This window comes from Suricata suricatta, chromosome 3, assembly GCF_006229205.1.
Source record: "Suricata suricatta isolate VVHF042 chromosome 3, meerkat_22Aug2017_6uvM2_HiC, whole genome shotgun sequence".
Lineage (NCBI taxonomy): Eukaryota > Metazoa > Chordata > Mammalia > Carnivora > Herpestidae > Suricata > Suricata suricatta.
Window position 1 is genome coordinate 70,177,892 of NC_043702.1, and position 27,089 is coordinate 70,204,980.

General features: G+C 43.8%; 1 protein-coding gene across 6 annotated transcripts in view; it reads right to left on the reverse strand.

Moving 5' to 3' along the window:
- Nucleotides 1-2,024: 2,024 nt before the first annotated feature.
- The window catches only part of PKP4 (plakophilin 4), a 235,752-nt gene continuing 210,687 nt past the window's right edge, over nucleotides 2,025-27,089 (reverse strand). For 4 of the 6 annotated variants that reach the window (XM_029934537.1, XM_029934536.1, XM_029934535.1 and 1 more), the window contains 11 exons: nucleotides 25,861-26,044; nucleotides 22,667-22,784; nucleotides 21,023-21,214; nucleotides 20,650-20,823; nucleotides 17,442-17,592; nucleotides 13,466-13,661; nucleotides 9,499-9,583; nucleotides 9,257-9,374; nucleotides 6,551-6,679; nucleotides 4,789-4,862; nucleotides 2,025-3,033 (listed from right to left, as the gene is read on the reverse strand). In XM_029934537.1, coding sequence (XP_029790397.1) covers nucleotides 2,785-3,033; nucleotides 4,789-4,862; nucleotides 6,551-6,679; nucleotides 9,257-9,374; nucleotides 9,499-9,583; nucleotides 13,466-13,661; nucleotides 17,442-17,592; nucleotides 20,650-20,823; nucleotides 21,023-21,214; nucleotides 22,667-22,784; nucleotides 25,861-26,044 — 1,670 coding nt within the window. In that variant the 3' untranslated portion in view covers nucleotides 2,025-2,784. The remainder of the gene's footprint in view (nucleotides 3,034-4,788; nucleotides 4,863-6,550; nucleotides 6,680-9,256; nucleotides 9,375-9,498; nucleotides 9,584-13,465; nucleotides 13,662-17,441; nucleotides 17,593-20,649; nucleotides 20,824-21,022; nucleotides 21,215-22,666; nucleotides 22,785-25,860; nucleotides 26,045-27,089) is intronic. The other 2 variants (XM_029934539.1, XM_029934540.1) reach the window with 2 other exon arrangements.

The window sequence follows — 27,089 nt, forward strand, 5'->3', positions numbered from 1 at the left end:
TAATTGATGGTTTTGTGAGGTCATCATTTCTAACACTCATGAAACATCCCTTGGGCTTCAAAGGTCATACATTTAAATGGTGCATAAGCAAAAGATATGTACTCTGGCAAGACGGAAAACCTCACCTTTCACATTCCAAGTTTAAAATCTCAATGATAATACTCCAGATCTTTTATCACTCTCCCAGGCAGACTCCACCCACCAAAATTTTGGGTCATGGGCAGGAAGGTAGAGGATAACAGTGTGGGGGCCAAGTGGCCCTCACCTTGACTGCACATCACAGTCATCCAGAGAGCTTTTCAAGAATACTGGTGCTTGGACCCCTACCTCCTGTGCTTTTGACTGGTCAGGATAGGGCCCTCCTGGCTGTGAAAGCTACCCAGGTGATTCTCATGTATGGTTAGGGTAAAGACAGACTTGTTTAGCTCCCCAACACTGGCTTAGTTCAGCCTTGACCCTGCAGGATGCGGTTGAAGTGCACTGAGCAGAACCACAGACCTCTTTTGGGGGCTGAATTCTGCATGTTACCTTGTGATATTAGGGCAGCAAGGCAGCTTCGCTCCAGCAGGGCTTGTTTACGCTTACACCTTGGAAGGAAGAGTGGGATTAGTTTTTGCGCAGGGATACAGTTTTGTGTCTTTCAGGCTGTCTATAGTTTCTTTTTTTGGTCACAGAACTTTTGCCCAATTCTCACCCATGGGTCTCTTTCTGGCCCCAGTAGGAGGTCTGGGTGGACACACAAGTGGGTTCTTGGTAACCCAAAATGGGATCAGTTTTTGAAATCCTGCCTGTCAGAGTCAGGGATTTGGGTCCACTAAGTTATCTCAAAGACAGATGAGGTCACTAAAAGCAATGTTACTGTGAATCAGCTTAGGCCTGCTGTAGATTCTCTCCTATTCCTGACTCGAAAAGGGTCTTCAGTCCAGACATGAAAATGTCAGGTCCAGGGAAGTCAGTGCTTGAAAGCTCAGATGGATACCAGACATCTCAAAAGTCCTGATGCCAGTTCCTCAGGGAAACCTGGCAGTGTCTGCTACCTAGAGGGCCGTTTCCTGAGCTCTGCCAGGGCACGAGTCCAGGGACAGCCCAGCAGTCTTATTGTGTGTCATTTCAGATAGCGTGCACATCATTAAGTCTCCCCACTAGCAGACTTGAGGAATATTCCTGTTTGTACTTGGCTTTCCATTTCACTTTGTATTCTAATCTTGGGCTACAGTCTGTTCAACAAAGGGAAGCACTATTCTCCTAGATCTCCTTCCATATACTCACAAACATAAGCACGCATGTTTTAGTCTATGATATGTACCTCATTTGCAGGATATACTGAGCTGAGTCAACAGCTCTGGATTTGACTTGCCGTAAGTGTTGTTTCCCATGCAAGATCCAGGGCAGAAACTGCAAGACTTGGGAAGGCTGGTCTCTGGCCCTCCTGGTGTTGGTACCAGTCTTGACAAATGGAGAAAAGCTTACAAGTAATGCTACTTGGTATTATTGGTCTCCTTATCATGTATGGGGACCTTCCTCCACTCCGTCTCTAATCCAGGGATTATTGTCTCATAGGATCATTCAGTAAAAGAATTATGCAGAATTTGTTTTGGTTTCCTCCATTGGTGCCAACCAATAAGTGCCCAACCTCTGCTCCTATGTAGTTATTGAATTCTTTAAAAAATTGCCAAGAGGAGGCTTTGTTAATTTTAGTTAGAGCCAGTCTTGCCAGAGGTTAATTTCACTCAGGTGAAAAGTGGTATTAAATACATACAGCAGTTCGAAGGAAAGAAAAAAAAAATAAAATGGCAATGTGCATTAGATTCAAAATAGATCCCCCAAAATAAGGTAGATAAAGAGGAGGGAATTTCATAGCTTCATTCTTTGGTATTGTCCATCTTACAAAGTGTATAAAACTAGGAAAAGTCCAGAATACTTGGATATATTTAAGCTGTTTCCAACATGCATTTAGATTCACATTTATAGAATGTGCTTTTTCCATGTTACACACAGAAAATAAAAAAAGAACGGGGAACAAATTTCCAAGGATGAAATTTCCACATTTATTTTTCTTTCATGTGCATAGAAAATGGCAGTGAAGTGTCCTATGAAAGAGGCAGGGAATGGGCATGGTGCTTCTATACCAGACTGGACTTTGTGCTTCAAAGGTACACTATTCATTTTGAAAACAACGGATGTTATCATTTGTTTTTAATTGCTAAGGATTCCTTCGGTTTCCCATTTGTCTTTTAAGCTGTCAGTTTCTTCAAATCTCTTTTCAGATGACACACTGCATTACAAATGATGGCACTTAACCAATGTGGCATTTCCATATTTACACCAACAAAAGAAATTTACAAGACATAATAGCATACAATCTTGACATTTAGTAATAGCAATAAAACATGAAGGGCATCCATTTTATTATTTTTTTCTGTACAAACTATCAGAACATAACTTTATTCACATTAAAAAAATCATCTTTAATTTGATTTGACCTACACATCCCCCATCTCATTGCACCCATTTCTCAAACCTCTCATCACATCGCCCACACCTTCACCAGACTACAGAATCTACAAGTAATTAGATCTAACACCTAAATAGAGCTTAGAAAGTCCTCTCTCCCAAAGGTTTCCTCACTTCCCTGATAATTCCTCAAAAAAGAAAAAAAAATATGCTCTTCACTCATTCCTTCCATTTCACTTTCACATTTCATCAGCATATCGGCAAGATGGATTTTTCATCTCAATCCAAACAAGATTAGAAAGAAGAGGTCCTCTCCCGAGCATCTTGATGCTACACCCATGAGTCTGGGGACCCTGGGTACTGTTCTGCTCTATAGGAAGGTCGTTTCGTGGAATAAAAGTCTACATAATTTGTGGTTGATTTCAGTCCATACTGTGTTGAATAATCAGTAGAAGCTGGAAAGTGAACTCGGTCATCAAAATAAGGATCTTCATAGCTATGAGGAGACTGCAAATACAATCTGTATGCGTCAAAGTTCTTTCTGTTGGAGTCGTCTTGACTATAATACAGCTGTTGATGCTGTTGACAAAATGAAAAAGCAAATAAATCAAAGCAATTTTTGGAAATATGTGTTTAAGGGAAATTAATGTGGGTTTCCCGCTTCATATTTTTAAAGCAATATGCAACATTTGTGAACATACAGTTCAGAGTTGTTTCTGGTACACGCTATATGTTTATTAGTAGATTGTAAAGATTTTAAACTATGTTTTTAAGTGGGCTGGCTGAGTTTGTCAAGTCCTATTCTAAGGCTTCTAGAAGTTGGTGTCTCTAGAGAGCCTGAGGTGGCCCCTGGCCACCTCTTTCCTCAATAGAGGACTAGTTCTGTGCTCTGCTGTGGGTGGGGGAGTTGTTCCCTAGGCATGCTCAATCAAAGGATGGCCTTGATTTTTGCTTTGACACAGGAGAACCCCTAGTATATCATGAATTTAGTTGGAGGTTGGATTTTCATGTTTTAGATAGTTGTATATGTGCAGAACCATCGTTTAAAACATTTACCTCAGAGATGAAGATTGAGTCCATCCCTCAGTTTTAGGACAAATGTGAGGTACTATTAAAGGAGTAAGCAATCTCCAGGCAGCAGAGTAATAAAATTGGAAGAGACATGTGAACAAATGGTTCTAAAAGAAAAGACTCCCCGAAGCCAGGACTAGTAGATTTGTGAGGAAGCAAGGGGAGCGCACGGGGCATCCACATCAGGGTGCCTCGCCCCCATTTCCTTTTGTGTCATCGTAGCTCATCTCTGACCTCACGCTAATTTCTTCAAATATGTTTAGAGAAAAATTGTCATGGTTGTTATGACTGATTTCCCTCTTGATCATACCCCAATCCCCTCACTTATTAAGACGTAACAGATTTACCACGTAGGTATCAAAACATCATGTTCTGGAATTAAACACATTCTAACATTATAAGCATTTCAAAGCTAAATCCTGTTTTTAAGTTAGAGTTATAATTTTAAAGTTTTTTTCCTCCTGACTTAAAAACTATAGCATAAATTATGAATAATTTGGGAAGTTCTTTTTTTGTCCATCTAGAGAAAAGATGGAATGGAGGGAGGTTTTAGAGCATCCTTATCTGAAGTTGAAGATACAGGCTTGTTTGGAAAACCCAAGTTGTTCATGTATTATTGGAAGGTAGGAGGAGAGATCAGATGACCCATGTGGGCATGACATCAGGAAGGGCTGAAATAAATTTTATGTCCCCATGAAAGCAGAGACTGGATGTTACAATCACTAGTACCCACGCAGATGGAGAGCGGGGTCCACCCCAGTAGGGCTGAGTCCACTTTGACTTCTGAGACTAATGGAGACTTGGCCACAGACTCAAGTGTTTTTAAACCATGGATGCTTGGGTATGAAGGGAGTCATGAAGATGGGGAATGAATGCAGAAAACAGAACAATGAGAGAATGAAGGATGCTTACCGACCTTTCCCCACACAGAGGATGGAAGAGATTTTAGAGGTTAACAGAAAAAAGGAATGGGGAAAGGAAATTATTGGGGAAAGAATAGGAGTTAAAGACTTCTCAGCTGGTTCCCATCAGTGGCCTGGTGGCCTCAGCAGCACCAATTTGGATATTCAAGCACATGGGCTACTATGGGAGTGATTTGCTTAAAGCACAGATGAGCTTCTGAGGAGCATCAGAGACCCCCAGAGAGAGCTCCCTGGCCCCTGCTGTGTTGGCCCAGCCCTTGTTAAGTCCACCGGTGTGGACCCCTTACTGTGTTGATCCCTGCCAATCGACCTTCTGTAAAAAAGGACATTGCAAATTCACCTGTAGCCGTCTATTTTGTTCTCTTGCTGGTGAGGAATAGGAACTGATGTAAATTGGTGAAGGTTTGCTGGAGCCTGTAAGAAAATATTTTATGAAATTAAAACTAGTGCTCATGACTCTGGTCCAATAGGTTGTGTGGGCTCCCTGACAGGGCCTGCCTTTCTCAGGGCCAGGGTAGATCAGGACAGTCAGCAGTCTGAGTTCCCTGGGTCTAGCCTGGCTGCTGCTCACCCCAGGGCTGTTAGGGGCTAATGGATATGACAAAGATAAGCCACGTGTGTGTTTCACCAAAAAGCAATACCCGAATACCAGAAGGTTTCCTTCTCAACCTCTGGTCCCTGTGGAGAGCTGTTCATACCTGTGAAGATTTCCCTGGCTGGCTCGGAACAGCAGCCTTGCTCCCTGAGCCGAGGGACACCACTTTTCTAGGGCTTTGAGCTAGAGCCCTGGGTCAGATGGGGGAAGGGAAACATATGAGAACAAGCTCCATGCCTTCAGAACAGCTCTGATTCAAAGTCCCAGGTCCTGGAAAGAGCAGGCACAGGCATGTTCTAAGCCGTCTGGCCACATGGAGGCACAGTCTTGTGTCTGCCATATTTAACTACATTTTCAAACAAAAAGAATCTGATAATCAGATGATTGTCTTCAAGAGTCCACAGTAGACTCCCAATGATGTCATTGGCTACCCTTCTATTACTGTTAGGGCTCACAAAGATTTTTTTTTAATGAGGAAAATGAAACATACTTGAGGCAAATTAGTTTATTGAAGCAAGCAAAGAAGATACAGAAGGGCATGCATGCTAAGGAGGTGATCTTTAAAGTAAAGCAGGCTGCTGCAAATCTGAAGAACAATGCACTTCAGTGTGTGCATTTCCTTTGCAAAGAGCTCAGTGTTTGAAATGTAGCATCTGCAATTTTCTGAGCTATTAATTGCCATAGTAACAATAGTCGATTAGTAAACAGTACTGTGAAATCACAATTTCAAAGACAACAGCACAACTGAGACGGCTCCCCCAGCAGTTAAGTTGCCACCAGCTTTTATTTATTTCTTTTTAATAAATAGGTTTTTTGAGAAAAGAGTACTCTTTTGTGGTAGCTCAGTCACACTGCCTTTATTTGAAACCTTTAGAGTGGTTATAATTTTCAAGAGAGTCGAGAATGGGGACAGTATGAAATCCTGGGAACTCTTCGAGCTGACATCCTTTAAATAAACTATATGCCCAGCTTTTGGAATGACAAAAATATTAATACTATGCAACATTATTTTTGTTATCCTTAAAAGATAATCACCCTGGGAAGAATCACCTTATACATTGTTATTTACATGACAATGTAAACAAAACTGATCACCATTCTCAGGTTTGAATTTAAAAGATGAACCAGTCTAGGAGGTGTGGCCTTGCAAAGCGACACAGAACTCCGAGTTCTGATATGTGGGACACACAGGGAGGTACTGCTCGGATTGGGGTGGGGGGAGCAGAGCAAAGGGAATATGCTGGGGGAGAGCTAGAAACCATCTCCCATTTGGAGACAGTGCTCTTTTTATCTGTGGTCACTATGCCACTACCGTAGCTTGTTTTGCTTAAAACAAGCGGAAAAGGCAACAGCCCCGGAAGTAGGAAATGGTGGGGCTAGAACTGGGGGTTCGCTGCTGGGGGACCGTCTCAATATAGGCACGGGCTATTTCCCAGGCTGCTGGCAGGGTGCCTGGAAACACGTGGCTTTTCGAGATACTCTCTCACACACCCAGCTGGCGTCTTACCAGGGTACAGGCCTTTCTGTGTGGTATCCCCTTGGCTATTGTAATACTGCATAGGTGGCTGGGTCCTATCATATTCAGAGCGAGGGTCTCTGATTCCTAACAGTGCTGGTGAGGAGGAGGTGCTGCCGACTGAAGGGAGAGGCAGAAGGAGAAGGGAGAGAGAAAGGAGAAGAAAGAGAAAGCAGACTGTCAGTGTCTCTGCAAAATCCTCTCTGGAAAAACACAAGTCAGCAATTAGAAATGCCACGAAGCTGATGCAAAAAATCAGCTTGTAGAGGTACTGTGGGCTGAAGAGCAGACAGTGCTGAAGACCAGGGAGGCGACCTGCAGGCCCGCTGCTGGGAGGACCCGTGGGCGAGGCGAGAGCAGAGCGTGGAGCCGAAGCGGCTGCCCAGGTAGGGGCTCGGCGCAGACACCATGCGGCCTCCCCAGGAGTGGGCCTCAAGGACTCCAATGCGCCTTGACATCCGAGTGAGACTAACTTCTTAGCCACGCAAGAGGTACATTTGCTATTTTATGATCTCCATTCGGTTGCTTGTAAAACACCCGTCTATTATCCTTTATGCACAGTTCTTCAGTAAATAGATGTTTTATGGCATATTTTAATTTTTAATTATTTCAAAAATATCTGCATCTCTAAATGTGTTTGAATAAGAGTACCCAGCCCATAACATTTATAAGTCTTTTTATGGTGATCAGCTGTCAGGGAAATTTTATAATCTCAGTAAGGATGGTTCCTTGACAAGTTCACAGTGCTAAGAAGTCCAGTCTCACAAAACCCTAGAAGATTTTGTACCCCAGCTTGAGCCAGACATTTAATAATAACATATCTATCCATAGGTTTCCTTTTGAGTGTTTCTACACAGAAGGAAAGCATCGCATATCCTTTTGTTTTCCTCATTAAAAAGTCATCTTGCTTGCACTAAAGTTAATTATAAATAAAAGTAGTCACTTATTCATTTGATCTACTTGAAAGCAGCCACCTGCAAACCTTGCCACCAGTGGTTCTGCACATCTTGGTGCTTTCAGAGGTGGGACACCGAAATATTTTCCCTAAAAGGTCGCTTTGCTGCTGTAAGGCTGCTGCATGTCAAGCAGAGGTGAGCATGCACGGGGGGTGTCTCTGTGCCACTCACCTTGCTTACTTTCTAGAAGGTGGCAGGACAAAGATCATGCCTCCCCCCAGCCCCCTGCCTCCCACAATTACATTAGTGAGAAAGCATCAGAAGTGCCAGTAAGTCCACATGAATGCTGAGAGATGGAGGATTAGCCCTTAGAATCACTGGAGAAACAAGTGCGAATTCTATCCTTCCTCTCAAATGGAATCCAGAAAGGTACATCTAGGAATGTGGACGGGCTCATCAACATTGTTCAGTGTGGCTATACCAGGTCCTCTAAGTAAGTTCATTGTTTAGTAACTATGTCCTTATCTGTCTGAAGTTATTCTTTTGCCTGTACTACGTATGGCTTTTGTTAAGCAGCCAAATCTCTTATTTCCCTTGACACCCCTACTTCTGAGTCCCTTAAGGGTTCTGAGCATCTTTATAAAAGAAGACAGACACAGGCTACCGCTGGGAGCTCAGCAAGGATGTCAAAAACCAAGCGTTAAGTCTCTTTGAAGAAAACAACTCATAATTTAAAAACTAAGATAAAAATACACACCAGACACAGTAGGCACAGATAATCTTAAAAAAAATTCTTAGTACAAGTGGAGACATCCAATTATGTGGCAAGAACCACCAGTCCTATATTTTTCTTTGTGGCCATATTTGTCCCCATGAGAAATAAGACTGCCAGCAGTAGCGCAGTAGAATACAACAGATAATACTTATGTGTCAGAATGGGAGATTTAAAGCTAAAAAAAAAGATATTTATTACTTTTCCTATTTCATTTAACTAAGAATTAAATTTATAGAACTAACTGGGATTGGTAGTAATATTCTGTCCATATATATATATAAAACAGTCAGAGTCTCAGAATGTTCTTTCTACCAAACTAGACACTAATAAGCAGGTAGTGTGGTTGCCAAGATTCCCAACTTACAAATCAGAGGGAATTCCTGCAAACCCACCTGCATAGCCTGTTCCCCTCAGTCATGGAGGTGGGGTGGGGGTGGGGGTGGGGGCAGGTGGGGGTTGGGTCTGGAATACAGCCAGGGGATGGAGGTGTAACTGGGAAGAAGGAAGGTGCTGGAGATCATGGCTTCCCCAGAATGCATATGTAAAGATCATGTGTAGAGGACCCCAAGAGTTCTCACCAAGAAAACTAAAAAAACAGCTTTGGGGGAGACTCCAAACTTACAGCCAGTGGGCAGACAGGGCAGCTGTTTCCAGGCATAGCCTAGTGATTCTTAAAGTCTGCTTCTCTACCCTTGCATCCGCATCACCTGGACAGCCTGTTAAACACAGATTCCCAGGCCCCTTCTCAAACCTAGTGAAGCAGAATCTTAGGGGAGCGAATGGAATGGAGGGCCCGGGGATACTTTTGTGTGTAAACTTGCATAAACTTTTAAAAGGGAAGGAGGAAAGTGGGTCTGTTGTGTACAATGGCATGTAGTTCCCAAAGAAGGCTCTTAGCTGGAAGAGCAAATCCACCTAAGTGTTTGGAGGTGACAGGCTTACTCGTCTACATTCAGTCTTCTCTGGCTGGAAGATAACGTCTGCCACACAGATGTTCTTGCGAAGGAGTGGAGTTTGCCTACTGACCTGACTGAATGATGGGTGACATCTGTTGGTTGGTGGTAGACAAGGAGGGATGTGATTTGAATCGGTCTCGCTCTAACGTTGACACAGGTGTAATAAAATGGTTCTGATTCCACCCATCCTGTGGAGTTAAAAGAGAAAAAGAAACCTCTCAAAATGAATAATGACATTTCATTACAATAAATGATTATGAATGTGTGCTCTGATGAATGCTAATTATGCCAGAGCTATTCTTGTTAAGTTACCTTTTTATAAATGCTCCGGAGGTCCCGATATTGCCATAATGTATTCAAGACCTGGGCTGCTGCCTTCACCACTTTCAGAGATGATCTAGGGAGAGAGCGATGATGTTAATGAATGTGGGCTGCGCAACCTCAGGCTCCATTTGCAGAGATTTAAGCTACAACCAGTGGTCAAGAGGCCATTTCTCCAAGGACCAGAGGGCACAGGGGCCGCTGCTGGAAAACACAAACGAAGATTCAGGTGTACTTGGGAGTTGGGCGGGTTCAGGGATGGCACAGGTGGCAAGGACCAAAGTGAAACTCTCAGGCAGTCAAGTCCGTGGTGAGAGGCTGTGATTGGCATGAGCTGTGACCCTCTAAACTGGAGGCCTCTTTCAGGTGTCAGCCCCTAGCCTACCCCGAGATCTCCAATGGGGGCAACTCTCCTGGGGCTGTGGGATTAATGCGACCATGAACCGGCATCCTGAGTTTTGGAGGACCCTCCCACTTTAAATGTCCCCCCTGCTTACTAGGTCTTCATATAAACTCCGCATTGCCTTCTTATTTATGCCTCTGGGTACACAAATGTACATGTGTGCTCTAATGTTCAATTTGGAAAATATAGTCAGTTACAAATTCTCCTCTCTGAAGACATTTGCTGAATATTGGAGCTCTGTTCAAGCACTGCTCACCCTGAGTCACTGCTGTTCACTTCGAGAGCTGCCCCTCTAAGTAGCAGCCTCAGCACAGGCCTGCAGATCCCCACATTAGGGATGGATCAGCGCTTGAGGAGTCAGCCATAAGGGTAATGGAGTACCTCTTCACAGTTCATCTCAACTTTGAAAATTCCACTCACATGCGCACCGCAGTATCTAAAATCTGATCTCTTATCTTTCTAATTAAATTCTTAGGAGGGGGAGAAGGAGTGAGGTAGGCAGGCTGGAAGCACTTTCTCTGCTCCAAACAACAGGATATGGGCTGTAATGATCCTGAGGGCTCCAGAGACGACGGGGGATATGCGTGTTCATGGGCAGCACTGTCTGTCCTGGAGGTGGGGCATTTCCTCATCCATCTCTACCTCCACCTCCCACACCCAACTCCTTCTTCTCAGTGTTGCTCATGAGTCAAGGGCAGAACCAGGTCAAACCAACCCACTGAAAGCTGTTCTAAATTTTCTACTTTTAAAATGGACTACAGAGAGAAGAGATACCTCAAAAAAAAAAAAGAAAAAAGATGAAACTTCTGATACCTAGGATGGCCTCTCAGGGTCTTCCCACCTCACAGCCATGCCATCCTCAGCCAGGTCCTGACATTGCTGCTGGTGTTTAGCTCCCTGCCTGTAAAGTGCCAGGCAGCCAGGAGGGGGCAGGAAAGGCAGACCCCACGCTGGCTCCAAGGACTCCTCTGCAGCACTGGAGCTAAATACAAACTGCAGGCTCTGAGATGAATTCTATCAGCAGAAGCTGAACTCTTGAGCAAAGCAAGGAAGCTTTGCAGCACAACTCCTTGGGAAAGTGATGCATTCTCAAAATTCTAATTCTCCTCCTCTAATTCCCATCTTCTCTTAAACGTGTGACATCAGTAGTGTTAACTGCACAAGTCTCAATTGTCATCGTCCTATCCGGTGAAGCAGGAGCATTGACACGTGCCCACCTTTGAAGCACTTCCTTCCTTGGCTTCCAGGACACCACACGTCCCTGATTTTCTTCTGAATGCTCTGGCTACTCTTTCTTGAGCTCTTTTGCTGGCTTCTCATTTCCTTGACCTCTGAGTTATATCAGTCCTTAAGCCTCTTTTCTTCTCATTTACAGTTCTTTCTTTATTCATCTCAGCCATTTCACTTCTCTAAATATGCCATTTGTACGCAGATGACTCCCAAATTTTATTTCTAGCTTGGACCTCTATCCTCCGCTCAACTCAGGTATATTCTACTGCTGACCAGACACTTCACATGGATGCCTAAGGTCTTAAATGTAACATGTCCAAAACAAATGGCTGGTGTTCCCTAAAAGGCCTGTTTCCATAGGCTTCTCCATGTTGGTAAGTACAATTTCATCATGTGGTCTTTTTTGCCAAAGACCTTGGGGCCATCCTTGACATTCTCCTTCTCTTCTGCTGCTTATCTAATTCCTTGGCAAATTCCACGGACTCTTCCAACCATGTCAGAATCGACCACTTCACCACAACTGCTGCCACCATTGATCTGTACTTGGTAAAGGGGAAGGTTCATCGAGTCATCATGACGCCTTTAAGGGAAGCCAGATTGTGTCCCTCCTCTGCTGAATGGTCTCCAGTGGCTTTCAGTTTTCCTCAGAGTAAACCAAAATCCTTACACTGACCCACGGGCTCTGTATCTCTGGTTACATCTGCTTCCCCCACCACTCCTGACTTGCTCTGGTCCCACTGGCTTCCTGCTGCCCCCTACATGCACGAGCACTCTTCTGCCTCAGGGCCCTTCTCCTTCCTCCTTATCAGCTTTCCTGACTTTATTAGTTGCCCCATCTGCATCTGACAGGCTGACTGTGTCTCTTACTCACCGGTCCATCATCTACCTTGCCTGTGTGTGCAGGTTACCCAGGGGTAGAGGTTGCTGGGAGATGTGCTCACTGCTGTGGCACACAGCAGGTGAGCAGCAAACTTGGTGAATGACTCCTAAGGGAAAATAAATGTGTGTTCAGAGGACAACCTGAGTTGATCCAGAACTTTCTGAGTCTCTTGTTTTGAAAAAATGATTACAGTGGATGAGAATATTTCTTTTTTCATATACAAAGATTTTTGGCGCTGGTTCGGCATTTCTCCAGCTTCTTCTTATGCCTTTCACAAATGAAGGCCCTTTAATGAAATTTTAAGAGCATAAAAAGTGATTATGGTTCCCTTAGCTTTATCTGTAATATTTCATTTCCTTTGAAATAAAAAAGGGGTGTGTGTGCATTATTACTAATGAGACAAAAAAAGATATGTAAGAAAAAAGGACTGAAAGGCGATATGGTGAATGTTGACAGCGGTGACTTCTAGGAGACGAGAATATGCTTTGTGACATTACTCTTATATTTTAGAAATTCCTTTGAAAGTATAAACTAAAAGATTAGATGAGAAATACAGTGAGTTCTGGCACTGTCATTTGGCCAGGTAATAAATATTTGCTGAGCACCCATCATGGGGCAGGTTCTGTTCTCCATGCAGAAGAAAAGACAAGCCCCCTGCTACTGGGGGAGTCGGATCCAGGGAAAGCCCTGCGTAACGTATCCGGGGTTAACAGTGCTGTGAAGAACAGAGCAGGGGGCAGGGCAGCACGTGGGAAGGGAGGTGCCATTTTGTAGGTCAGGTGGCTGTTGCCCTGTGTGTTGCGAAGGCTCCACGCCATCCTACTTCCCACTTCCTTGAAGGATTCTTTGATCTGATACTAAGGCAAATTGATCGTCAACTCCTATAGCTCTGTGACAAAAAAAAAAAAAAATCTATTTTTACCATGAATTCTCTAAATCCCTACTTCTGCTGCTTCATCAATTAGGTGTCACCCAGAAGCAAAGAGATATGTAAGATCCAAGCCCAGGGGCACATCCTGAGGCCACACAGCAGTGATTTTAGTACTTTTTAGGCATGTGGCAGACATATCAGTCCCAGAGCTGAGGATTCAATAAGGTGTTCTTGCAGAACAGGCCCCAGAGCACAGAGCGGAGTCAAAGGTGAAAGGGACACAGTACCCCCAGATTCTCCTCATCATAGCATTTCTGATTCTTACCGGGGTCGGCACAACTAAACATGGCATTAGTGACAAAGGTGGATGTAGGGGCGTTACAACAAAGTAAACACCAGAGAAGAGGGGCCACATGACTGCAAATCCTTCTCGCAACAAAACAGGTTTTAATTGGTGGGGATCATTTAGCTTACTGGTGTGTATGATACGCAGAAATAAATCATTTCCAATAGGAAATATCCTCCACAAAAGCTCTTGGCACAAGACAATCCCATCTCCTTGCACCAGACTTGCCTGTCTCCTCTGCCCTTGGTTATGTTCACCAGCTTCTCTATCCCTCCTGAGTCGGCCAGGGCTTTGGCGTTCTCCATGTTTTTGCTGGTGACCTCGTGCAGAGCACAGCAGATGGCCGCCATGGTCTCATCAGACAGCACGCTGGGGCCAGTGCCGCCGGGAAGCCGGTTGACTAGGTCTCGCATGGCGTATTTACCTGCCAAATGCAAAGGGTTTCATTGTGCTTTTAGAAGGTACAGGTTTTTGTCATTGTTGCTGTTGAAAGATCCTGACAGTGTGTTGTCTCTTAAAAATAGAACCTCAAAAGACAGGAGGAAAAAAAAAAACCAAGGCAAAATAGAAAGTGACAAACATTATAAACGTAGGGGGTAAGTTAATCTTTATTGCAATGCCACTTGAAGAAATAATTGGTTTATAAAACATTACAGTGAGCTACCAAAAGAAAATGTAAATCAGTGTATAAAGTTTGGTATACTAATCAAGTTGGTTTTGTTCAGCTATCTTCATTGTGAGAAATAAATTATAAAAATAAATTTTATTTTCACTTGAATTCCTATTAGTCAAAAATACCTTAACTTCCTTTTAATGCTTTTAAAAACTGATCTTTGGGGGTGTCTGCATGGCTCACTTGGTTAAGCGGCTAACTTTGGCTCAGGTCATGATCTCATTGTTCCCGAGTTCGAGCCCCACATTGGGCTCTGTGCTGACAGCTCCGAGCCTGCTTTGGATTCTGTGTCTCCCTCTCTCTCTCTGGCTTCCTTTGCTCATGCTCATGCTCATGCTCTGTCTCTTGAAAATAAATAAACATTAAAAAAATTAAAAAAAAAAACCCAACAACTGACCTTTGAATAAGTTTTGAAGTTGCACTAGGTAAGGCTGACAAACAATACTTTTCATTAAATCTTTCAGGGTCTTAACATGCGAGGTGGGTAAAATTACACATTTTTTTCAAGTTAAAGGTAAATATCATCTGGTCTGACTTCAATAGTGGTAACAGGTTAGTTTCTTTTAAAGGACACAAGTAACATTCAGCATTAAAATGATAGCTGATTATTTCATAGGAGCAATGCAATATTACAGAGGTTTGTTTATTTTGAGAGAGAGTGTGAGTGTGCATGTGAGAGCAGGGGAAGGGACAGAGAAAGAGGAGAGACAGAATTCCAAGTAGGCTCTGAGCTGTTAGTGTGGAGCCCAATTCGAGGCTCCATCGCAAGAGGCATGAGATCATGACCTGAGCCGAAATTGAGAGTCGGATGCTTAACTGACTGAGCCACCTAGGTGCCCCAATATAACAGAGTTCTTGAAGGGACAATGCTGGGAATGTCCCCAGCTACTGAAGCATTTCTTTCCGGATACTCTATTTTCTTTACTTCTCTGTCAAAAGAGATAATCTCTAGCTTTTTCAATTTCAATTACCAACTGACAAACTAGAATAACTGCATGACAAACAAAAGAAATGAACTAAAGCTCAAGTAAATATTTTCTTAGTTTTTTTTCTATGCTAATAATTGAGTGGATACAAAATGGGTTTTTTATTAAAGACCGATTTATATACAATGGTAAGCAGAAGAGAGGCCCTGACTACATGCTGCATAATTTACAGCATTTCAAAGGGAAGGCTCTGGCTTACTCACAGTGAACACTGTTGTGAATAGGGGGAAAACAGTATTGACATTGTAAGCCAGAAGATAAATGTGGTTTTTAGAACAGATGGAAGTTAGCACTGGTGATTTTGAATACTCATGAAAACCTAAAACGTCCATGACATGTAATTTGTCATTTTGCTAAGGCATAACTTTAAATTGCCCCCAGAGACTGGGATAAGGCAGCTCCCTCTGCCTTTGAGTGAGCTTGGTGGCCCCTTTGGAGCCTGCAGCTCTACACAGCTGGGTTGGTCCCAGTCAGTGGCATACGCAGTAACTTGTATAGGGTGACAAAACTTGGTTTCTTTGTGAAAGATGGCTAGTGCTGGTGATGGACGTGAGCAGAGAGCAAAGAAGGGGATGGTTCTTAGTAAGAGAAGTACTGAATAAATTAGAGTTGAATATTGACTCTGAGAACGGCTCAGACCTCAGGAAAGGAGGAATCTTTGTAGAGAAAGAAACAAGACAGTGATTCACAAAACCATTCAAGAATGCTACAGTTGGGTAAAAAAAATGCTCATAGGTAAAGAGAAAATGCTCTTGGAAGTTTAAAAGGGAGGCGAGACATTCACAGAAAACACAGGGATGCTCTGAGAGAAGGCCAGGGTTCAGCAAACGTGGTCCCCCTTCCCAGAGGTCTTGGCCCTCAGTGGCCTGCACCTCTGAGCTCCTGTGTCCCCTCCCAGCTGTGGAGGGACAGGCCATAATCCAATGTCATCAACCCTTTAGTTTTTTGGCATCAGGAACTCCCAAACTGTATGAGTTTCTTACAAGAAATTCAAATAGTATGGATGTAAAAATAATGAAATAAAATCTCTTTAGGGACCTAAAGGATTTCTCTCAAGAAGTGCAGGAACCAAGAGTTATGATGCATCCTGGCATCAGGTACTAGCTGGACTGTATGAACAGGGTGTGGAGAAAGCTCCTTTTTGCTCCTCAGGGGACAATTTGGCTCAAGGAGTGGTGTGTTAAGAGCAGGTTAACCTAGGCGGTAATTTAAAATAGCAATTCTGCCGGGCACTGTGTAGGGGCTTTCCTGTAAGTTGCCACACTGAATCCTCAAGGTACCTCTTTAAGGTAAATATTACTGTCCTTGTTCTTTGTATCCCTCCTTCCTCAGTCTGTGTGTCCCCCACCCCCATCTCACAGCAAGCATGTAAAAAATTTTTTTCCCCTTACATTTATTTGTTTTTGAGAGACAGAGCACAAGCAGGGCAGGGCAGAGAGAGAATGAGACACAAAGCAAAAGCAGGCTCCAGGTTCCAAGCCGTCAGTACAGAGCCTGATGTGGGGTTCGAACTCAAAAAGCCTGAGATCATGACCTGAGCAGAAGTCAGAGGTTCCACCGACTGAGCCAGCAGGTGCCCCAGGGCAGGCATATATTAATGAGTTCAGTACCTATTCACTAATCCACATGAGATCCTGTCAAGTCTCTCTGTCTCTTGGCCTGTTGTCAGCTGTGGGGCTGGTGTGGAGCTTGGCGGTTTATAAAGAGCTGCTTCATTCTTTCATTTGATTTGCACAGCAAACCCACAGTGAGGACAGCAGGGTGGTCAGCTCCCTTTCAGACATGGGGTTGAGGAAGTCTTCAAATTTAGATGAAAGGACTGAGGCAGGGTAGGCTCACCACAGGACACCCCAGGTCACACATCCAGTGGGCAGCAGATCCAGGGGTTAACTGAGGTCAACTAGAGAGTCTCTGAGCTTTCCTTTACCCCACAGTTTGCTTGAGTGTGGCAATGCCCTTGGAGGCGAGCAAGTTAAGTTGATGAGTGTGTCAAACATGAAGAGGTGGTCAGTGTCAGGTTCACGCAAGTGCAAATCATACGTTTGGACCCTACAGCCCTGAGGGTGGATGCCTCCTGCCATTTTGTGCCCAGTGTGCCTCACCTGCCTTACCCTAGTCCCGATGCTGCCCTCAGGTGTTAATGGCCTTGGGACAGTGGTTCTGCTTAGGGTGAGCTCTTACACAGATCTGAAAGGGAGAAGCTACAAACCATTTATGTATTTCTTTTTTCTTACTTAGAACACGGTAGTTGGTAAATTAGCAGATATCATTCTCAAAAAGCAGAAATGGAGAATTAAACTTATTTTGTAGCTCAGAAAATGAAACTTTCTTGAAAATATACCTTCCCTGATCAATCTTTTTAATAAGCTTTCCTCTTGCTGAAAAGGAATGGTCACAATAGACACCACAAAGAGTACACAAATATGCCAAGAAGCCAGAAAGGAAAATTCAGCTGCTGATCATTTTAAATGTCATCTCTTTACATAAATCCAAAGAAGAGCCTGTTACTCTCCCTTTTATAGCTTACCTTGTCACCAGCACATACCTATGAGCTCCTTGTTGCGAACATCTAGCGCCATATTCCTCAAGGCAGTTGCCACAGAAGAAACAACTCTGTCATTGTCCATTCTCAGAAGTTCTACAAGGATGGGGAGCCCCTTTTCTTTGCGGACGGCTGCCCGGATGTACGCCGCAAACTAGTGAGTGAAACAAGCCAATAAGGAATATAAAACAGAGTTTAACTCAGATGTTCCTAGCACCTAAAAAAGATGTTTTCCAAAAGATAAACAAATAGATTAAATGTTTTCTTTCCCATTGGAGAATAAATCTGTGGTGTCAGTAAAGAAAAAACCATAGTTGGGGATAAAGATAGGCTAGGATGATTGATTTAAAAAGAAATTCTAAAGCCTAAAAATCTCAAGCCACCATCTGCCAGATATTTTTGTGCAGAAAAGAGAAGGCAGTGATTGCTTTCTACCTCAGATACATAAACATGATTAAGGAAGGATCTTGGGTCTTCTTTGCAATTGGCTCCATGCCAGGTCCAGAGGCTATAAATAGGATGGCAGAGACAGTAACTGATCAGTGCACATTACAGGAGAACCTGTCTCCATCAAGTCATTCTTTTCCTATCTTCCTTTAAACATTTAGAGTTCAGTAACTTTTCAAAGAGATTGACTGAAAAAAAGCCCTTGCCTCAGAAGAAAAGGAATTCTCCAGAAACACTGAGCATCATAATTCACATGCACTGGTGAAAAAGTAAGTGTATTTGTGTGCAGAATGTTTTCTTATTCAAGATTAGTTAGCTTCTTCTTTTTGTAATTCATAGTCAAGAAATTCTTTTGTGACTATGAGGCAAGTCTGTTCAGCAAGTCAGCATGGTAACATTTGAATTGGAAATGAATGCTAGCTAAGTCATCAGGGAAATAAAAAAAAGTAGCATTTGAAAACTGGGTCTTTAATCTTGTTTTGAGCTTTTATTGACATTTTTTACCAATGCAAATTGTTTTTCAAAATTTAGGATAATTGAAAAACATTGCTCATAAAACATCTAATACTTTCCTGCTGTGGTCAAGACATGAGGACAGAGATCTGCTAGCCCTTTGCGTTATTTTGAACATTCAAATATCTGACTGACCACCCAGTTTCTTGAATGCCAACAGGATAGATTACTTTAATAATACAAGTAAGAGGAAAAGATGCATTTCAAAGACCCTATTAACATTCTTCATATGAAATGAATACTCCTATTTTCTAAATCAAATGAAATCTACGGGGAGGGGGAAGGGAAATGGAATACATGACTTGCTCTAAAGCACTCAGGCAGCCTTCTCAGCTTCTCTCCGAAACCCGCAAGGACAGAGCCCACACCTGGCTCAGCCCAGCCCCGTGTGCTTCCCTTCTGGGGCCCGAGTCACCACCACTCCCGATTTAGCCTTTGACTTAATAGCATCTGTGGTTAGGATTATCTTTAAAAATTTTTTTTAAGGTTTACTTATTTACAATTTTTTTTTGAGAGAGAAAGACCGATCACAAGCAGGGGAGGGCAGAGAGAGAGGCAGGCACAGAATCCAAAGCAGGCTCCAAGTTCCAAGCTGTCAGCACAGAGCCTGATGCAGCGCTTGAACCACGAACCGTGAGCAGAAGTTGGATGCTTAACTGACTGAGCCATCCAGGTGCCCCAGTATTTATATTTTACATGAGCTTGCCGTCTAACTTACATTCACTAAATGACTCTGGGAGTGATGTGCAACACAACTCAGATCACATCTATGTCAACTATTCTATTTTATTGTCATCAAATATATCTCTTGGGTCACAGGAAGCTGGATGTGAACACGTGGTCACCAACATAAATATTTATCAATACTTATGTGCCACACACTGTCCTAGGTCCTTCACATTTATTATCTCTCTTAATGCTCACAACCACCTCATGAGATAGGTATTATCTCCATTTTACAGATGAAGAAACTGAAGAGAGAAGATCCAAGGCCCCTAGCTAATAATAAGTGGAAGGATCAGGGTTCAAAACCAAGAGGTCTGGCTTCAGAGCCAGCACTTAGGTGCTAAGCTATTAAGAACAACAACAAAATAGCCACGGTGGCTTAGCGCTAGGCTGTAAATATCTGTCTAATTTATTATAGCAGCTGACTGCATGCAACAAACCACACGTAGCCTGAGCAGTGCTTTTCACTCTCATGGATGATACAGCGGCCAAAAGATACTCATTTCAGGAGGTGGTGGTGGAAGAGGTAGCCAAAAACAAGCATTAGAATAACTTTACTAAAATATACTTGTCAGGAAATTTTTAGAGGTTAAAAATATTTCAGACAAAGATTGTCTGGGAAATTGCTAAATGATGTTTAACAAGTTTTGAGAACCTGCTCACAGTGGTAACAGTAGAAAGCCGCTTTCAATTTTCATAAAGAAGTCACACACTTTCAAAGTGGCGTGGTAACGTGTGTTTCATCCATATGTCTGTAAGCGTCTGAGAGAGGAACAGGGGCCCCTCTCCCCTGCAAGTGCCCTCCTCGCCCCTGCCCGCCGCAGCTGTCATTCAGGCCCCTGGCATGTCCAGCACGGAAGCCCAGCCTCTAGTTCCTTCTGCATCATGGCAAAAGGGAACCAACAGTATCCACACCTGGGTCACCTGTCTGCTTGAACCCCTTTAGTGGCCTTTGTGGTCTGCAGGTCACGTCCCAGGTCCTGAAGCTTGGCTGTCAGGCCTGTCTGCAAAGCCTGGGTCCAACCTGGGACACACCCTGCCCTGCCCTTGATGCCCCAGCAGCCATCCTGCAGTCTGTGCCACACCGTCCTTTGCCCTCTTGGCCCTTTCTCTGGTCAGTCCCTCTACACACCCAGCCTCACACTCTGCTGGCTTAATTCTGCTAAGATTCCATCTGGGTAGCGCCATCCCTCCCGGAAACCTTCCCCACCTCCTGGGTTCCCTCTTGCCTTTTTCTCACCTGCCTGGCTGGGTTAGATGCCCTCTTTCAAGATGCCACAGTGCAAATATCCTGTGGAGACTACGCTGTACCGACTTGATATGTTCATTTTTCCTGCTAGTTTTCAGCTTGTACAGGGAGGGCCATGTCATATTCATCTTTGGATCCCCAGAAGCAACTATCTATCTCCTCCCTTTCTGTTCTCCCGCCCTTTCCCAAACCCCAAACAACTGTGTCCCTTTCAGCATCATTGCTGATCTGGCTGCAGGGATGGAAAGAAGTGTGGATAACCGGAAGACATCATACCTTCCAGTTTCCAGCAGAGAGGTTCTGGAGAGATCCGGCAGAGCCTTCCAAGGTGGCTGGGTTGGAACTTTCTGCCAGAAGGGTCAGGTATGGTTTTACCACTGATGGATGCCATAGCATCTCAACCCCTTTGGGGGACTTAGACAGTCCTGGGATAGGACCCACTCCATCCCACTGAAAGACAAAGAGCACATGTGAAATGGGAAGCAAAATGAACATAATCTCTAACACCTGAAAACATTCCTCTCTGCTGGATTCAGCTATAGTTAAGTAGAAAAACTGTATGAGACTTTTTTTTTTTCTTGCCAAATATGTGATTTCTTACTCCTAGGAAAATGAAACCTTAGAGTTTCATGTCAAATAAAATGCTAACTTGATCCTCTTGTGGCGTTCTCTTTTTCTTTTTCTTTTTCTTCCCCCAGCAGCTTGGCTCCGAGTCCTTGCTGGGAGACTCTTTTCCTAGTAAGTCATCCAGCTCACTCAGCCCCAGCAGCCGGGCCTGTGGGACCTCCAGTTCCAGCCGATAGGACAGGTTCCTCAGGGTGCACACGCAGTTCTCCACAGTCTGAAAACCAACACGGCGTGTAATTAAAACCATCGTAGCACATTACTGCAAAATGCTTCTGTAGCATAGGAAATGTAACTATGAGAGAGCTGCTTTTTTACTTAGGGAAACCTGAAACAATCTAAGGAAAGAATTATGGTTCCAGAATTTCTGTGGGATACCCAAACGACAGAGCGCAGCGCTATCCTTGGTGCACCTGCGGCCCTGACTGCAGTGCTGCATCTGATGAGAACGTGAGGGCTCTGACGGAGGCAACGCCCAGCGTTCTGCTTCAGCGCTGCTGTAGTGGTGGGGGGCGCCCAAGGTGCCACAAGAACATGGCTCCTTTTTGCCACTAGAGATCCTCACCATGGCAAGAGGTATGAGCCACCCCCTCCCTGGGGAAGCCCCTCCCGCCAAGCCCCATCTTTGGCCCTTCCATCCATCTCTGGATTCTCCCCTCCCTCTGCGGCATCTTCCTTTGTTGATATTTTGCCTTCTGTACATGATCTTTTGCTTCTTAAAGTCTGTATCACCTTTGGTTGGGAGGCCAGCTGTCACTTCATTCAGAGCACCTAACACCAAGCTCAGCTCTTTCCCAGGATGCTCTCCTTCCAACTTGCTTACCCCTCTCCATTTCATCTGCACATCTTTTCGTTCAATGAGGTTCAAATAAAAACCTGACCATCACCTTGAATTCTTCCCCCACCCTCTCCCTGAGCCTACCACTCATCACTCTTTTCTCTCTCAGCCCCACGTTTATGACACAAGGCCTCCTTATGGCCTCTCCTTGTCTAGCCTATCCTGAACAGCACCCACTTGGAACTCCTGACACTTATAGAGTCCCTCCTTTCTGTTTCTTGCCACCTTCCTCAGCCCCTGCTCCTGGGGCAAGGGCAGGGAAAACAGGAAGGGAGCAGAAGGTGCTCCGACTGGGAACAGACTAATCAGCAGGGCAATAGAGGGTGGGGTGAAAGGGCAAGATGGGGGATGTAGAAAAGGGTATCCCTGTGGGTGTGGGGTGGGGACAGTGGCCTGCACTGGGGCAAGAAGGGCAGAGAGGGTGGTGGATTATAGCACCTCCACCAGGAATGTTTATTCAGTAATACTCAAATACAGATAGGTCTGAGTCTAGCCACAGGGGACACAGGACTGGGGGCAATGGGAACAGGGGCAGTCACCATGACAATTAGCCCAGGAGAACCACAAAGAAAGTCAGGACCCTGCCACCCTGTACTAAGTCCTTGGTCACTTGGAGTCCCTCAGTTTTCATGGTTCTAAGGCTATTTTCTTAAGTGGTCATGTCCCTGTTTAATTTGTAATTTTTAAATGAATCTCCTTAATCTGGAGTGTGGCCTAATGAGGAGGAAAGGCTCAAGAATCCCAGAAAGAACCAATGGCACGCAAGAAGCAGTGTCAGGCAGCCGTAGTCATCTGCCATCACGCCCATTGCATGGCCACACTAGCACTGACCTTGCTGTCGTAATCGGATGTGTTCACACAGGTGTGGATCACATATAGGAGCGAGTCCACCAGCCCCTCACAGGAGCGCATTTGCTTCCTCGCTTCCTCCCCTGCAGAGCTGAGGTTCCTGAATGGGCAGAGACACGTGGGAGCTGCTGAGATGAACAGCTGACTCCTTAGCCAAGGAGCCTTATCTTAACATTGGAGAGAACCGATGGCAGGCAGCAACCATGCAGATCCCATGTGAGGAGGCACTTTAACATCGCGAGAGCTCACAGTAACTATCTTCCCATTGTCAACCCAAAAAGAACGGAGCAGCAGCATCTGAACTCTGTATCCCTCCGGTGACACCCTACTTTCTAACCTCCTAAAAAGTTGTTTTGGGGGCTATCTTCCTCAGTTTCCACATATATATAAAGGGGAGGACACTGATCACCTCATAGTCATGTGAGGAAGAGATACTCCATATAAAGCAATTAGAAAAGTGCCTGGGATGTCAGTTAGCTCTGGTTATTTCTAGACATGCTTTACTTCCCTTGTTGGGCTTCCAGGTATAGTAGACTCCTGTAGCTATAGTAGGTTTTGCCTATGTTTTGCCCAAGTACCTATGTTTTGCCTGTAGTAGGTGGTCATAAATGCTTCCTGAATGGACAGAATTAATGTCACTTCTTGTATAAATACTCAAGTTAAATATGGACATTTGCTTATACTATACTTTTTCTCATCTTTTCAAATATAAAAAAACCCTGAAAATTGCTTTAGATCTCATCATATTGAAACTTTTTATTTTAAGATTTTATTTTTAAATAATCTTTACACTCAAAGTGGGGCTTGAACTCACAACCCCAAATACCACATATTAAGGATCTACCTTGTTTTATGTCTTACATAGCAAAGGTTCTAGGATATAAGAACCTGAGATTTTACAAAAACTTAGGCTAGATAAGGGGGACTTGGAATGAGTTTTCTTTTCATCTTTGTTTTCCTGGGGCCAGAGAGACAATGTCATCTGTGGTCCCTTCTCTGATCTTATCTTGTGTCACTTCTCAGCATCACTCAACAGCTGCCATTCCTTTATAAGCCCATAGGACCTTTCACTTCTTTGGTTTTCCTTCCACCTTGTTCCCTTTCCTTCTCAGTCTTTTCAGCTGGCAGGACCCTCTGGAGTGCTCAGGACTACTTTGGTCCCTTCCTGTCTTATCTTTCCAGTCTCATGGGTGGTCTTCTTCTGCCCCCTGGCTTTAATACAACCTGTGGATCCACGCATGACTCCTAAATGTCTATCTTTAGGCTGACCCCTCTTTACAACTATGGGCTCCTTTATCCAACTGCTTTCCTGATATTGCCACATGGAAAACTAAATAGACAACTCAAAATGGACATGGCCAAAGCTCTCAACTGTTCAACCTCTACCCTTTCTTCTCCCTATGTTCCCAATTTATCCTGCCAAAAATTGAGGTATTATCCTTATCTCCTTCCTTTTCCCACCCCCTCTATTTAATCCATTAGCAAATTCTGTCAATTCTCCTTCCACAAAAATACCCCCTCTCTCCTACCTCTCTCCAGCACCTGGTGTAGGCCACCGTCATCATCTGCCTGGATCACCACAGCAGCCTTGGCCTCTAGTCTCTACTGTTGCCCTTGTTTAGTCTTCGCTGAAGCCAGGCTCCAATCCCCTCACTCCCATGATTAAAGCCCTCTGTTGGTTTCCCAAGGCATTGGAATAAAGTAGAAACTCCCTCCTCTGACTTCAAAAATCCTGCATAATCTGGTACTTGCCCATTAAGCTCTAGCCATAAGCCCATTCTTGCCCCAGAGCCTTCACACTACTCCTTTCCTTCACTTAGAACAAATGTCCTGACCCCCACGCCACTCTCAGATGAGCAGCTCCTGATGGTATGTCAAGCTAGGCTTTAATTTCACTTCCTGTGAGGGTCCACCTGACCATCAAAATTCTCTCCCAATAAATCCTACATTACCATGGCATGCATTGTTATTTTCTTGTTTGATTTTCTCAGTAGAATATGGTTCTATTGAGCAGAGCCCTGTCTGTCTTATTCATCACTGATTTCACAGAGAGAAAAGATTTCACATTTGCACCAAATGTTTATAGTCCTGAACCACCGAGGGAGCCTGACTGGTGTGTCCTGCCTCTGGGAAGCCCAGCAGGCTGGCTGAGGAATGGCCACAGCCTCCCCAGAGCCAGGAGCAGAGAGAGGATGAGGTGCTCCTTCCACAAATCATCAGTAGGGGACAGAAACTGCTGTCTGGTGCACTCATCTGACTTAGGGAGATAGTCTGTTTCCCAGGATCCTGACTCTTGTCATCCACCCACAGCAAGGGGGCTGACAGTCACTTGTCAGTAGTGGAAGGCTTCACAGCAGCAGCCCAGGCTACCTCTCCATCTTTCAAGTTCTCTGTTACACAGATGCGTGGCTGTATGGCTTAAATGTTAGCTAGCACTCACTATGTGTCAGATACTTCACTAAGCACTTTACATGGAGCTGATTCTTCACAAGGGGAGATGGTGTTATTTCCCCTATTGTAAAGACGAGGAAGCTGAGGCTCAGAGTGGGGCAGGAAGCCACTCGCTCAAGGCTTCTGCTTCAGGTTCCCAGAGCGCTGTAAGCCTGGGACACTGGGCAGACACTGAGCTGATGAGTGTTAATGGCAAATAATGAGCACTACTGTCCATCCTTAAAGGAGCCTTTATAAATTTCACATGCTAAAGATAATGACTAAGAATAGTATTTGGGCTCATTTTCATTTATTTATAAAACTCAAACCCAATGATTGTTTAAACCACACACCTTTTTGTACCTTTTAAAAACAGAAAGGATTTAACCATCACATTTTGAATTTAAACAAAAACCAGGCTGTAAACACATTAGCAGTCAGGATGTGATAACTAGAAAAATGCTGTTAAAGTAGAAAACACTGGAATTTTGGCAGTAATTTCAGACTGAAAGGGCCCTTTTTACTAATCTACAGAAGGGTCATTTATCGGATAAATGTCTTTCAGGCCATTAGTCTGTGCTCATGATGTTTAACTCACAGGATAAGAGTCCAATGCTCTACATTTTGAAACAAACTCGGAAATGTAGGTAAATTTTAATAAAATGAAGTAAATCCTCCTAAAATCAACTGAACCATGATATATGCTATTTAATGAAAGAATTAATTGGAAAGAACAAAGAACTTACCTCAGGCAACCTGTCGTATTACGCAGAACGAGTGATGTCTGAAATTTAATTTTATGATCATCATCAAAAGAAGAGTTATTCCATCCAGAATGTGGAACGATCACAGTGTTTGTTAAGGTCGAGAGAGCATCTCGAATGATTGTCATCTTTACAGCATCACATGAAGATAAATTCCAAAGAACTCCTAAAAAAATGAGATTTAAAAAATCAAATTATCAATTAGAGATCCTGCAGGTTTAGGAATAAAATAAGCATATCAGATGTGAACTCATTCTGTTCCAAATCTAATCTATGGTCTGAATTTGCAATCAAATTTGCAGGGGATGGACCTCTAATAAATGTTGAGTGAACATATGTGAGCTCCTGGCAGCATATTACAAAGCCGTAACAGTTCATCTCTTAAGTTTTAGAGCCGATGTATCTATCAGACAAGATGACTGTCGCTTCTGCAGGGTAAATTAGAGCTACTCTTCGAGGGGAGGGGCACAAACATACAAACATAACACATCTGTGATTGTCGTAAAGCTGTCATTCATTGCATCATCCCTTACACTCAATGTTCAGTGTGACAAAACCATTTTTAGAATTTAGTACTTGGAAAAAAAATTCCCTTTCTCAAAAGACTGACATGTATCTCTACATCATGCTTCCTTTTCGTACTGGGAAGCTCCAGCTTGAATATGCTTGCGGTACAATATATAGAGGGTGGTTACATCTGCTTCACCTCCTCATTTAGATAAGGTCAAAAGACTGACATGTATCTCTACATCATGCTTCCTTTTCGTACTGGGAAGCTCCAGCTTGAATATGCTTGCGGTACAATATATAGAGGGTGGTTACATCTGCTTCACCTCCTCATTTAGATAAGGTTTAAAGATTTTTATGTCTATGTTGAGAGTTAAAAAGTTTTTTTTAATGTTTATTTTTGAGAGAGAGAGAGAACACACAAGCAGGGGAGGGACAGAGAGAGAGGGAGTCACAGAATTGGAAGCAGGCTCCAGGCTCTGAGCTTGCAGCACAGAGCCGGACGTGGGGCTCAAACCCACAAACCGTGAGATCATGACCTGAGTTGAAGTCAGATGCCTAACAGACTGAGTCACCCAGGGGCCCTGTTATGAATTTTATTACCATGTGCAAGTTACTGCCATTCCTTTCGGATATAGGCAAGACTAACAACAGATTAGGTCACTTGCCAGGACAACAGACCATAAATTAAGCTTGTTCAAGTA